The following is a 14,247-nucleotide window of genomic DNA, read 5'->3' on the forward strand; positions in this document are numbered from 1 at the left end:
TGCTTCAGTATGCCAGTTGTGATGCAAATCTTACCATTTTTTTTTTCTATAACAGCTAGAGAAATTTTGCCTTTTTCCATTATACAAATATGGGCTAGCACCTACGTCTACAAATGTATTCCACAGATATACTCAGATGTGAGAGAGACAACACAAACCAGCCTAGTCAATTTAGTAGTGTTCATTCAGTGCTATAATAGCAGTAGATCTAGATCATCTTAATGTCCACCAACAGATGACTGGTTCAATAAATTAAAATATAGCTAAGTAATGGAATGCTATGCAGCTATACAGAAGATGAAGTTCCTTAATGAATTGATAAAGAACAATCTTCAAGATATAATGTTAAATAAAAAAGCAACTGTAGATTATGTTATATGCTCCCATTAATGCAAAAAAGTGAGAAAAAAAGAGTGGATGTGTGTAGTTGCTCTGGAACACATATCTCCCAAAAAGAATACAAGAGACTTTGTTTCCACTTTGGTTCCCTCTGGGAAGGGAAAGAAGTTGACTAGCAAAGGGTAGATGGGAGAACTCTGACAGGGTGCCCACCTGAACCTTGTTAAGGTAGTACCAACTGAATAGAAAACAAATTATTAGAAAGAAGACACATTTCTTTGTTAGGCCTCTTTGATTTCAAGCACAGTCTTTCCTGATCTCTATGACTCCACCAGGGAATTTCATAGGCTGTTGCCAATTCTGAGTCTTACTCAGTTGGCCAAGGAGGCTACTTCCTCCGGACATAAATGTGCAATGAACCACTTCTTGGCTCAAGCACATGGGGAAATGCTTGCTGCGTCAGAATCATGACTTTGTTCTCCAGCACAAAGAGGCAATAAAGGATTGTATTATCGAAAAAGGCAAGAGAAATACAGCTTACTTCCATAGAAAATACCAAGAAACCCAAACTGTCCATGTTAGGAGGTCAAGTGTTAATGACTCTCCCAGGCACAGAGGTGCATTTATTAAAGGTTAAGGGTAAAGTGCACAGTCTAGAAACACAGACATTATCATTATTGTTAGGCTGTCTTTCTAGACTCTATGGACCCTGTGTATATTTACCGTTTTCCACCCCACTCCTTTCCCTGGTAAACATAATTTATCTTGCTCTTTATCAGACAGACATCAGAAGTTAGCAAAACTTCCCTCTTTTATCACAAAGGAAAACAAAAATATAAAAAAGAACCTTATTTGGAATGGAAATTGCCTCAATGCACTGTCAGCAATGAGTGGGATACTATTTATTACCAAGCATCTAAATTTATCATTCTTGAAGAATGCTGAGAAGGGAAGAAATGTTTTCCTGGGTAGTTAAAGGATGTGTGGGTTCTGGAAGCAGAGTCATCCGATGCCTAAAAGGCTGGAGTCACACACCATGGCGATTATGGTAGATTGTACCACAAGTAACCAATAATGTCTCCAAAGGAAGAACCTGATTTCTTTCCAAAGAGTAAAAATGACCATTCAGGTCCTCAGGCTCTGACTACTACAGATGTGACCATTAAAGGTGATCATTAGCAGTATCAATATAGTAGTCAATATCTTTTTTTTTTTTTTTCCTTCTGTTTTCAGAAATCCAATCTAATAACCCAGCCCACAGGGCGAAGTGAGTCTGTGAGCTTTCCGTATTTACACATATCCTATCACCTGGTCTTCAGGACCTTTCAGTGAATGTAGACCCTGAAGATCAGTTACAGGAAAGATTTTTATGAGGAGACAAATCTTTTGAGTTATTTAGTTATTATGCTAATCTGCATTGAAGTACAACTTTATTTTTAAACCTAGATGTGAAATTCTTCCAAACTTCCCCAAGGTTAATGATAAACTGAAACAAATTCGTCAACAGTCTATGTATGTGACTCTGGTATAGTTAATGTGGGACGTGGTGAGGAGAGGGGCAGGTGCATAGATGAGGCCTGGACTCTCACAGGCCCCTTTGTTCTACCACAGCAGGGCACCTAAGACTCTCATCTCTTCCCCAGATACCCTGGTTGAGAACTAAGGAAAGGAAAGTGGTGAGTTTCTTCTGATGGAGCCAAACAACTGTTTCCCCTCGTTCCACCACCCAGGGCCAAAGCTACTGACACTCTTCACTCTCCACGGCCGCATAATTGCCAACTTCTTTGAAGCTGATATTTCCCAGGTGGAGAACACCTGCCACTATTTGCAGCACCAGCGTCTGCTCCTCTGCGAAGATCCCAATCACATTCATCGCGTGCTGGAAGAGAAAAGAGAAACCACTCACACAAGCTGGTCGCCCGCTTTAAATGCATGCAGAAGCTTAAGCTTAGATAGAGGTGTGCAGTTACATAAGGCTTAGCTTGTGATGGCAGCTGGAAGTTTCTGTCGGACATTGTCACTGGCCAATGCGCTCTCACACATTCTTCTCAAGTCTCAAAACTGCACTGGAAAGACAGTTCTGTCCTTAAATAGAGCATGTAGTCCTCCAGGAATAAGGGCAAGAGAGCTCCAGGAGGAAAGATACTCAGAAGGAGCTGCAGCTGTACACAAAGTCAACAAGTCTGTCCTGGTCCCTCGGTGTGCTCTTAGTGCCACCTTTCTCCCTCCTGCCTATGTCCGGCTACTCCAAAGTGACTCGGAGGTTTTCCCCTTCATCGGGAGGACTAAGAATAGCTTGCATTTGTGAAAAGATCTTATTAAAAATCTCCAGGAAATCGAATAAAAGCATCATTAGAAAAGTCCTGTTTCTGAGGTCCATTAAATTCAATAAAAATAGCTGAAAGGCTTGAGTCTTCGATATCTGTATCCTAAAAAAAACACTATACTCTAAGACCAATGCAGGCCCCTTATCTGCGTCGTTTCACCCAACTCTTTGGAGCCATGTGGCCTCTTGATGCCCTTTTTTTCCCTGGCACCCAGGACACAGTCTATCTGAACGTCCTGCCCCTTTCAAGAACAAATGTCAGCTTCCTTCAAACGGTACATCCAAATGCCCAACAGGGGGTCTCCCACCTGGTTCTGGATCTGGGCTAAGGATGGGCCTGACCGGTAGCTGACTCAAAGGGCAGTGGTGATGCATTTCTTTGAGGCTATATGGTTAAGCAGCCTACCTCCAGGAAGTTCTTGATTGATCTATTGTTTCCCTGAGGATGGGACCCCTTAATAATCTACCCGGGTTCACACATTGTATTACAACACACACAATGTGAAGGGCATGGAGAGAGGACTGATCACCCTCTGACCTGTACAGTACACAGGAGAAAAGGAAGTGGGTGGGAGAAAAGACTAAAGGTGTTATAACATTTCTAAATCTGATTTAGATCATAAGAGCGCTCTTCGCTTTGCCCTTCTAAGGAAAGAGTCGAACAATTGTGTAAGTTGTCAGCAAAGCAGTATGGTAAATATATTACCCAGAATAGTTTTTACTTGTTAATCAGAGCTCCTGCAGAGGCATAATGATGAATTCACTTTTTTCATCTCAAATCATTAAGTGGTCCTCAGGCAACTGGGCAGGCGACTATTTAAGGGTGCTTCAACATGTTTTAGGAAATGGAGTGCTTTCAGCAGAAGGAGGTGGAAATTTTATGTAGCTCTTGGCTTTGCTAACCTTCACTGCTCTTTTTACCAGAGGCAATACGCCGTCTGGAGAGCAGATCCCGCCTGGCCTTGTGCCAGCACTTACCAGAGTTTCCTGAAATTCCCGCTTGTCATCAATGTCATCCACCTTGTAGGACCCAGAGAGGCTCAGGTAATAATAATAGTCCATGCTGGTGATGCCGAGGCTGTGCTTCTGCTCTGCAGAGGCGCCCTCGATGAGCTGGAGCAAGAGAAAGCAGGGTTTGTGTGACGTGACCCTCAAACTACTCAAAGGACCTCAGAGACGCTGCTGCCACCACCCCCGAGCACAGGCAACGTGACTTTCTGTCCCTGCATTCTATGTTCAGTGGTCCTCATGCCCAAAATATGAAGGGGCTTCAGAAGTTCTGCTCTAATTATAGTAGCCCCGAGTCATCTCTGCAAGTTCCGATTCTTAACTCTGATCAGACCCGCTAGAGCTGAACAGTTTCCCTTGTCCAGTAAAGGGAAGGGCGTACTTCAGTGGTGAAATCCCCCAGGAGGGTGGAAAGCAAGCCAGATTATAATCACTTCATTCCTGCTGACTTGCTTACGGCCTTTTAGGCCTTTTAAAGTGCAGCTGGCCCCTTGGAGCATCTCACTGCAGGGTGCATATAAAAACCGCCTCAGGTCCCACACTCTGGCATTCTGAAACCGCCTAATATTAATTACAACTGACTGCCCCTGGCTTTTTGTTCCATCTCTAATATTTGCCTAAAGTCTGAGCAAGATTATCTTAAAGGGCTTCCACCATTGGTGTGTTGCAAAATGGTTAACAATCAACTCTTGAAGAGAGAATGGATTTTTAGTGTTAAGACTCCTACCCTGACTGATTGCAAACTACCAAGAAAATGTCACTGAAGCAAGAGATGGGAAGAGATGCACACAGCCCAGGCAAGCCAGCTCTACCACACTGCTGGCTCCAACCCTACACGATTTAGGAAATAGCGGCAGCTCCCATCCACACTTCTCCATTGTGGTCAGCTTTCTCATGTCATCTCAGCTCCAAATTCCCCAAACAGGGAACCTCATTTCCATTACCGAGAAGCTCTAGGTCATCCCATGACATCAGGATCCCTTAGTTTTCTTCCTGGTCTCTTCCAAATCTTTTGGTACTACCCTCTTCCTATTTTTCCCCTCTGCTTTCCGTTTGTTTGTTTGGTCTGAGAAAGAACTTTCCTCACGTCTTTCTCAGTCTTCGCACCCCCACATTGCATAGCCCCTTCACTCGCATCTTTAGGCACTCTCTTTTCCTAACTCTCTTCTATCTACAAACACACGGTGCTCTTTGCCTTCTTTAGAAGCTCTTCCTTGATTCCGTGAACTTCTTCAAGCTACAGAATCTACTTTCTTATCATCATATAACCACCTGCACTCTGGCTTCTCCCCTCATCATCTGGATGAAATGACTCTCATAGCTACTTTCCAGTGGCTAAATCCAACGACCCTTTCTTGGTCCCCAGACTCCCTGCCCCACCCCTTCCCCCCAAGAGCTCTGAGCATCTGATCTTGCCACTCATCCCCCTGAGCTTCCCCTGGCTTTGGTGACACTGCAGGATCCTGGCTCTCCTGCCAGGACTAATGCCCTGGTTCCTCAATGCCTCCTCAATCTGCAGACAGCCCCCAAGTCCCCAGTCCTGTATAGACAGGATTTTTCTCTCCACGCTCACTCCCACAGAGGTCTCATCTATGTCACAGCTTCGACTATTATTACTTTTATGTTAGAATCTTTAAATCCATCTTCTCCTAAACTCATCACTTCCGCAGCCCCTAGTCTGGTGGTTTCCACCTGTGAGCAGAGGACATCTGGGGGTGGAGATGGGGGGATTTGGGGTTGGCATCTGTTGAAAGGGGTCCTGGAAGCAATTATGAGCTTCTCTCTAGTACTCTGTCAATAATGTACTATCTGCGTGATACACAAAATTATTTTTCAATCATCTGTACATGTGGCTTTGATTAATACAATTAAAAGCATTACCGAATTCACAAAAGCTCTCAGTCGTTTATGTATTCTTTCGACCAACAGATACCAGCCAGAAGAATCGTTTGCCATCATCTAACACTCCGATGTAATTGAAAAGACTGAATGGGAGCTACCAAACACAGTTTAACTTCTTTCTAACCCAGTGACCTTTAAATTGTAACAAAAAAATAAATAAAACAAAAATAGTTGTAGGCCTTTCTTCAAAGAAAATCTAATGCGGATCCACAATATAAGAAATATTAATATATATAAATTCATACATAAATTGTTCACGATATCATTATTTTTTAAAATATTTAAAAATCTTTTTAAAAATAGTTGAGTCTCATGTTTACTGAAGTCTGGAACCCAATTTAAAAGGGTTCTGTACCCTGTTCTAGCCCCAAACTCTCCATGGCTTCTGAGCGTCTAAAACCTTCTGACCCGGCATTAAAGGTCTGTAGCCTATTTCGAGTCTTGCATCCAACAGTCGGCCTTCTGGAGACATCTGCCCTTGCATAGTGGTGGAGGCCTGGCTCTCACCTCCTCTGCTTTGTCCAGGCCACTTGCCCGGCCTGAGCAGTCTCCCCCTCCACGTAATATAATCCTCTACCTTCTTAATATCTCTTCTTACCATCCCAGCCAACTGTCCCTATGTGAATTTCTATTTGGCAAAGACTCGAACTTTTGTTTTGAAGTTATATCGACACTTTCTTGATTATTTAACTTTTGGGAAATGTTTGTCTTCTCACCCCAACTAGAACTTATTCTCTTTTGCATGCAGGGACGTTCTCACAATTCTTTTAGCACACTGGCTTACACATACTATAGTAATACATACTCCTTGGCCTGTCAGACTAGACTATCTGAACCTAAGGGCAGAAAATTAATTAAATAAATAAATAAATAAATATGGGGAAGGAATAAGGTAGTAGTAAAGAAAAAATATAAAGGAAAACCTGGTAAAATATGTGAAAACTCCTCTCTCCAGGGTTCCTCATCACCACCCTAGATTTTTCCAGAAGGAAGTTGGAGATCTTTCCACCATCTGGTTCCCCACCTGGACTGAACTGGATTTCAAAGTATTTTCCCTGCAAGAAAGTTAGAGATTTTCTTTGATGATTAGTAAACAAAAAAAGTGATGCTCCAAACAGACTTTAAATACAGTATGTAATTCAAGGAAATCCATCAATGACAGATACATTCTGAATTATACCCAGTTCTGGTCTAGACTTCCTACTTTTTCCTATCAGATAATCACACAATTATGTATTGAGAGAGAGACTCTATCATTCTAGCCTGACTAAATAGGGACATTTTATAGTCCCCATCTATTTCTTCCCAGTAGGTTCTTCCCTGCTAAGCCGGAAGCTAAAAAGAATGGAATAGAAAATCACATAGACCCTTTGATCTAAGAAGAGCAGACTCTACTAGTCTCTTTTAGAGGAAGCAAAATTTCCCTCTGGAAGACTTATTGTATCAGTTTTGAGCAAAAGCAACCCTTTTTACCTCTGGAGCATAAAACTCTTAGATAAAATTAAACACTGGATTATAAATAAAGTTTGTTCCAGCTAGTTGTTGGTGCTAGGATTTTTGTTACTATTGTTGTTAATAGCTCCTTTTAAGTTACTGCTGATAGGGAACAAAGGAGAATAAAACCTTGGACTTCAGCTGGAAAAGGTACCTGGATTGTTAAGTGACATTTTCCCCTCCAATTTGAAGCTAGCTTCCCTCCAGTCCTCAGAAAGGTCCAGAGTGGTAAACTTGAAGGCAAAGATGAGAATGTAGGCATTAGGGAGTGGCGTAGCCTAGGGTCAAACTGGGGAGCACACCATGCCGAACTGCACTCACATGTAATATTTTTAAATGTGTATGCTAATGAATTCCACCCATCTCAAGGCTGAATCCGCCCAGGCTGCAGTCTGTGCCTCGAACCATAAACTCCCTAAGGACAAGTAAAGTACACTGCATGTTTTTCCTGTTGCCTACAGCACCCAGAACCTGCTGTGTTCCTGTTAGGTTACTTGCCAATTCCAGGTAGCAGAAAGGTTACCAAAGAAAGGCTGCAGAAGAAAGACCTATTTGTCTTGATCTGATGACTCCTCCCCCTCCCAAAAATAAACCCCCAAACAAGCACCCAGAAGCATCAGACATAAAGAAGGACCACAAACCACTGCTATCCCGAATTATAGTGTTTCCTGAGAAAAGCTTGCTGAGCCAGATCCCCTGTGCTTCCTAGTGTGGCCATCCTTCACCACGTTTCTCTTTTAGCATGTTCTGGAGACAATAGTTCAGCGTCCGCCCATGTTCCCACCCGCCACCATCAAGTGAGGGTGGGGATGAAACCAAACAGGACATTACATTCGGTTAGGGCAGATGTTGTAAAATGGTAAACTCTCAAGTCCTTCTGGATGGTTTGAAAACTTGGGCGCCTGTTAGAAAAGACCCGAGGAGCCTTAAAGAAATGCGGATGCCCAGTGCCACTCCCGACAAGTAACTCAGAGTCTCCGGACACTGGTGCCCAGACCTGAGCAGCTTTAAAAAGTCTGGGCGACCTTTATATGTGGTCGGGGTTGAGAACCACTGCTCTAATATGACAGAAATGCTTACATGCAATTCATAATTGTTATATAAAAGTTAAAAGCCCCAGCGAGAGATCAAAAAGCATAGTTTTGTTGTAGAGCAGCCCGAGGAAAAAGAAGAAACTGTCTAAGGAGAGGATGTTACATTTTTATAACAAGTATAAAAAGAAAGAAACTTCGACTCTTAGTGATGTTTAATTCTTAAGCTGGGTTCTGGGTACAATGGTGTTCACTGTATTATTTTTAAATAGTGTTTAAAATGTTTTATTATATATTTCTTAAAACTTGAAAAGATTTATAATAAGTAGAAACATGAATTTTTACGATCGATACTCTTATGTCCATTTTTAAAGTAAAATTACCTATAATCCTACCCTGATGTCACTTCTACTTCCTCTTACTAATCACTATAATGAAATAGTCAAATGCTTGATTTACAGGCACCTTATGTTTTATATAATATGTATTTTAAAATAAAAATGGGACCATATTGCAAATATTATTCTGTGATCTGGGTTTTATTTATTTATTTATTTAACAATATATTACAGGTATCTTTTTTAAAAAGTCATTAATAGGGAACTTAGATATTATACCCTAAAATTAATATTGGCTCAAAGACAATGAGCATTAGAAATTTTGATAAAGATGGCCAAATTACTCTCCTGGGGAAATGTGTCTGTCTTCAACCAATAGTCTTTCTTCTCTGGTATTAGCAACCTTAATGTTTGCCCACCTGAGAGAGAGAAAATGATATATAGTTTTAATTTACATTTTTCTCATTATTAATGAAAACATCTTTTGATGCCTATCACCTGTTACTCTGTGGGTGTGAATTACCCACCCATACTCTTTCCCATCTTTTCATCAGGGTTGTATGATATTTTGTAATCAGAAAACTTGCAAACTTGACTGATGTATCCTCCTTGTCCAGGGATAAAGAATAACTTGTATTGGAAAAAAAAGAAGAGAAATATTGATTTAATTATTTTTCTGCTAAGCAAGGCAAAAGAGGGGAGATGGGCAGCAAGAGCATTACATTTGGTCAAGTTCATTTTTACAAGGCAGAATGAGATCGACAATCAGTGGAAAAAAGGTCAAGAGGAAAATTCATTCACATCTTCTTTCCTATTTCATTACCTAGAAACTTCTTCAAGATAACGCGCCCCAGGCACTGAGCAGGAAAGTATGAGAGATCGACAAATGAGTAAATAGTTTTAATATTATTGAAAAGCTAGGAAAGTGAGGGCAATTCTGGCAGATATAACTCACCAGGGAACTTAACAGTTACTGCATGAGAACTTAGTAAGAATTATTTTGGAAATAGAAGCTTCCTTCAAAAATAGAAGGGTGAAAGAGAAATCGTTTTCCTCCAGAATTCCCACTTATTTATTTTAAAATGGTCCAGAATCAGCCTCACAGATGGCATCTTGAATGCTTTACTGCCAGACATAATCTATGAGATAAGATGCAAAATCTACATAAATCAAAGCTACTGGGCAAATATTCACTTCTTTGTAAATGTGGCTTTTTGTCAAGGAGAATATATTTATTTTCATCTTTGCCAGGCTTCTAATTCTCAGGAGACACTCAGACAGAAGAATGTTTTCATGGGCATTCATGGTAATGCATTTGGCTGACATTTTCATTACCTTGGGTCAGGAGGCCATCTGTCGGGTTTAATCCAATCACTTTTGGGTGTTATTATGTGACATGAATATACATAAGACAAATACAGTGAGCTGTGAGGGGTAGGGGAGGCAGCCGGCTCACTGTGGCTGATGGAAAGGAAGAAGGTTCTCTCCAAGGTGCCAGATCAAAGTGTCTGCTCCTCCAGTGTCCACAGACCCAGGGCTGTGAGGCAAAAGCAAAGCAAGAACACCTGCGATCTAGTCTTGTCATTTTTGTCTGGGAAAGAAGATCTTTCCTCCGGGGCACAAAACGAACTCCTCCCGCACCCAGGCTGACACTTTTATCCACTTTTATTTTCCTTAGCAAGGAAACTCCAAGTTGAGAACTGTTTTCAAAAATTATCTCATGTATATATCCTGGAGCTCGAGAATAACTTCAATCAAAGGGCAAATGGAAGCCTGACAGCACACTGCTGGGGAAAATGAAGAAAAGATTGAAAAGGCTGCCTCCCGATGGTATGTGAAAACCTCATTTCCTTGGGATACCGGATTTAAATCAGGAATAGCAACATCATAAATCAGGTGACATTTTCTGAAATGGGGAGGAGACTTACAAATCGGCTGGAATTGTTGTTGCGGACAGTCTTGGCGTTCCCGAAGGCCTCCAGCAGCGGGTTGGACTGCAGGATAATTTCCTTGACGTGCTGTCACAGCAAACAGACCAGAGGTTAGGAAGGTGCAAACACCTACCAAGGTTTCCCTAAGGATCTAGTTTCTGAATTCAGAAAGGTGAAAGGCCTCGAATCCATATGTCCCTGGGGCATCTGGAGCATTTATTCTCTGTTCTCGGAAGACCTTAACCTGTTTGTGAGTTTGTGTCTTCCAACTCCCTTGACTTAATCCAGCATTCCCTAGAGCCAGGGCGTCACCAGATAATCAAGGATCTGCAACCATTTTTGGACTGGGTATCCATACTAGATGCTGCAGCTTTAGACTGCTCTCCCTGGTGCGCCAAGAATCACAACAGGAAGGAAGGTGAAGCAGGAAGGGACATCTCCTTGATGTTCTGATCAGAATGTTCACTATCACTACCTTCTACCTTCTCTATCCTCCATGCCTCCACCCTCTTCAATGCAAGTGACAGATACCTTAAGGGAAATAGAACAGTTTCTAATCCTCAAACAAGGTTGTGGACACAGAGGCTTGTGCTTCCCAAATGTTAATATGCATGAATCACCTCGAGATCTTGTTAAAATGCAGATGAGGATTCAGTAGGTGTGCAGGCCGAGAGTCTCCACTCCTAACCAGCTCCCTGGTGCTGCTGGTTTTGCCAGCATGGAGCCGCATTTTGAGCAGCAAAGGCCAATACTGGATTGTATGGAACAATTCCTGGCGTACTGGAGGGGAGGAATTTGGTTTTCAAACACCTTAGTTCTGTGCCAGACTGAGAAGTGTAGAAAACACCCCATGGGCAAGATAGCTCAGTAGATAGGAGTTGATTTTGGAGAGGTCTTTCAAAAAGTGAGTCATTCTCCTTGTACTTCTAATTATTCACATGCTATGGTTAAACATGTTCCAGAAATAACAAGTCTTTGGTTTGTGCTCTGTAGCTACTGACTAATTTCAAGCCAAGAGCTCTGTATCGTTGTCCTCACAGGAAAACAGGAAGAGAAAAATCAACATTAAATGTCTACAGTCTGGCCACTAAGTCATGGTCTGTAGCAAATAGGACTAGATTAAAGGACTAACGACTAATTGCCTATGTAACAGCCAAAGTGTTCCTTTGGTACCCTCCTGAACATTGAGAAGAAGGAGAACTGGAACTCCATCGACCGGGGACAACCTCGTTAGTGTTGGCACCAAAGGCAAATAAATCCTGGGTGCTCCCTCCATGGGGTTATTTTCAAGCTTAGAAACATTACTTCCAAGCCACCTACTCTCCTTTAAAAACTCACGGGTTTATATAAACTTTGTTTATGTAAAATAAATTTTGACTTTGTGGATCTTCGCTAATCCTTTAATCTGTTGTTTGCTGGTCAGACATGCCCACACCACTTGGCTTCTCCTAGGAACAGAATAAAAGAAAGGCTCTTCCTTGTTTCTTGTCTCCTTTAATTATTAACTTGTTAACTGAGAATCTTTCTGCATGTATCTCTCCATTCATCTATCTAGCCATTCATCCATTCACCATCAAGATGTCCAACATAGTCTTGCAGTAAGCACACTGGAGAAAAGAGAAAGAGCAAACTAAGGTAGAGGAACAGCCCACCCACGAAAAGCATCCTGGATCCCTGTCTCCTTATCCATCTTCTAGGGATAGGATGTTGGTTACATGAATTAGGTGGGCTGCACCACACCAGTCTAGGATCTTGAGCTGCACTCACTGTCCAATATGGAAGCCTTGAGCCACATGTGATTTTGAGTTGCAACATGACAAGTCCTAATTGAGATGTGCTCTACGGGTAAAATACACACTGGATTTCAAAGGTTTACTACTAGAAAGAATGGAAAATATCTCATTAATTTTTTTTTTATGTTGCTTATATCCCGAAATGATAATGTTTTGGATATGTTGGGGTAAATAAAATGTATTTTTTAAATTAACTTCATGAATCTCTTATTTTTTTAATGTGGCTACTTGCAAATTTTTAATTATGTTATGTGACGTGTACATCTTTCTACTGGACAGTGCTGCTCTAGATCCTCCTTTCGTTCGGCATATCTAATTATGTACAGTACATACTATTTGATAATGATAATAAATGACTATATTGTTGGTTTACAATCGACCATACTATACTTTCTGTCGCTCTTTTAGTGTACTCTTTATACTTATATATAAAAAAAGTTTACTGTAAAGCATGCCGTGTTTCACTGGCAGTAGCCTCATACTGCTTGTGTTTACTGCATCTCGACTGCATCATCTTCTTGATGCTTGATTTAATCTGCTGTTTTGTACAATAACATGCTGTACAGGCTTGTAGCCTAGGAGCAGTAGGCCTAATGGCACATTTCTCAGAAAGCATCCTAGTTGTTAAGCAGTGCATGATTGTAAAGTCTGATGAAGCTATGTCCACTCCACTTTTCGCACCGTCTTCTTGCATGTGGTGCTCCCCTGACCATATGGCATTCCCTTCCTTTTCTTTTCATCTCTCCGGCATTCTCTGGACCTTCTCCCTTTCCTAATGTTTATTCTCTAACCTGTCTTTCTTCCTTTCTCTCTTCTCTCTCTCTCACACATTCAAAAATTTTTGTAAATGTCTTGAATTGGAAATTTATTCACATAATTCACATAATTCAAACATAAAAGGTTTGGAAGTGTATACAGGGAGAGTATGCCCTTCTCCCAGTCTCCCAGTTTCTCTCCCTGAAAAGAATCATTATCAGTTCTTCATATATCTTTCTAGAGAAATGTTATACATACCCCCAAAATATCAACATATGTTCTCTTTTTTCCCCTCAAATGGAAGCACATTATACAAAACATTCTGAACCTTGCTTTTTGCAATTCATGATATATCTTGGAGATCATTCCCTATTAGAACATGAAGCTTCATTTTTTATGGCTAATATTCAATTCTATTATTAACCATAAATTGTTTCACCAGCTGCCAATTAATAAAAATGTTTCCAGTTTTTTACATTACCAAAAAGTGTCACATAAATAACTTTATACAAGTATCATTCTGCATACATTTCAGCACATCTAAAGGATACGTTCTCTTAAGCAGAACTGATGAGTCTATGACGGGTCTATGCATGCAGAGTTGATATATTTTGTTGAAATGCCCTTCAGAAAAGTATACTAGTTCATACTTCTTTCAGGAACATATGAGGACTGTGTCCCTATTTTTTAATGACAAAATGTTGTAAAAAAAAAAAAAAACACTGCAAGACTTTTGTTATTCTAATAGTTAAGAAATAGTTTTTCAATGTAGTTTTGATTTATACTTCTCTTATCATTACGGTGAGCAAGTTTTCATGTTTTATGAATCATTTACATTTCCTTTGTATGCATTGTTTTTCATGTTCTTCGTGTTTATTTTCCTTTTAGATTTTTAATCTTTTATTGATTTGTAGGAGCTCATTCTGTACTAGGCATCTCCCTCATGCTATTTCTCTGCAGGTTTCAATTTCTTGGTTATAGAACCAGCACCTTTTCTGCAGAAGAAAAATTCTTTCTGAAACAGCAAATAAAGCCTCTTATGTTTCACATAGGACAGGGTTTCAAATGGGCCATATTACAAACTCACCTGGACTTTGGGGCCTCCTCCAGACACTCTGGAGACGTAACTCATAATATATTTGGCAGCCACTGTCTTTCCAGCACCACTTTCACCACTATGGAAAGAAAGATAAAAATATCCACCATGAAGTAGATGACAACCAGTTCTTTCCTTTGGAAAACAAAAACCAGAAAATAATAAAACAAACAAACAAACAAACAAAACAACAAAAGAAAAAGAAAACAAGCAGAAAGGAATTTAGTAAAAAA

The 14,247-nt window shown here is 40.7% G+C and overlaps 1 protein-coding gene across 2 annotated transcripts in view; it reads right to left on the bottom strand.

Moving 5' to 3' along the window:
- The window catches only part of MYO1E (myosin IE), a 171,929-nt gene that overhangs the window by 59,813 nt on the left and 97,869 nt on the right, over window positions 1-14,247 (bottom strand). For both annotated transcript variants that reach the window (XM_036217669.1, XM_036217668.1), the window contains exons 5-9: window positions 14,006-14,093; window positions 10,367-10,456; window positions 6,499-6,630; window positions 3,644-3,778; window positions 2,086-2,218 (exon numbers count right to left, since the gene is read on the bottom strand). In XM_036217669.1, the coding sequence (XP_036073562.1) occupies window positions 2,086-2,218; window positions 3,644-3,778; window positions 6,499-6,630; window positions 10,367-10,456; window positions 14,006-14,093 (578 nt within the window). The remainder of the gene's footprint in view (window positions 1-2,085; window positions 2,219-3,643; window positions 3,779-6,498; window positions 6,631-10,366; window positions 10,457-14,005; window positions 14,094-14,247) is intronic.

Source organism: Rousettus aegyptiacus, unplaced genomic scaffold, assembly GCF_014176215.1.
Source record: "Rousettus aegyptiacus isolate mRouAeg1 unplaced genomic scaffold, mRouAeg1.p scaffold_m13_p_3, whole genome shotgun sequence".
In the NCBI taxonomy this organism is placed as follows: Eukaryota; Metazoa; Chordata; class Mammalia; order Chiroptera; family Pteropodidae; genus Rousettus; species Rousettus aegyptiacus.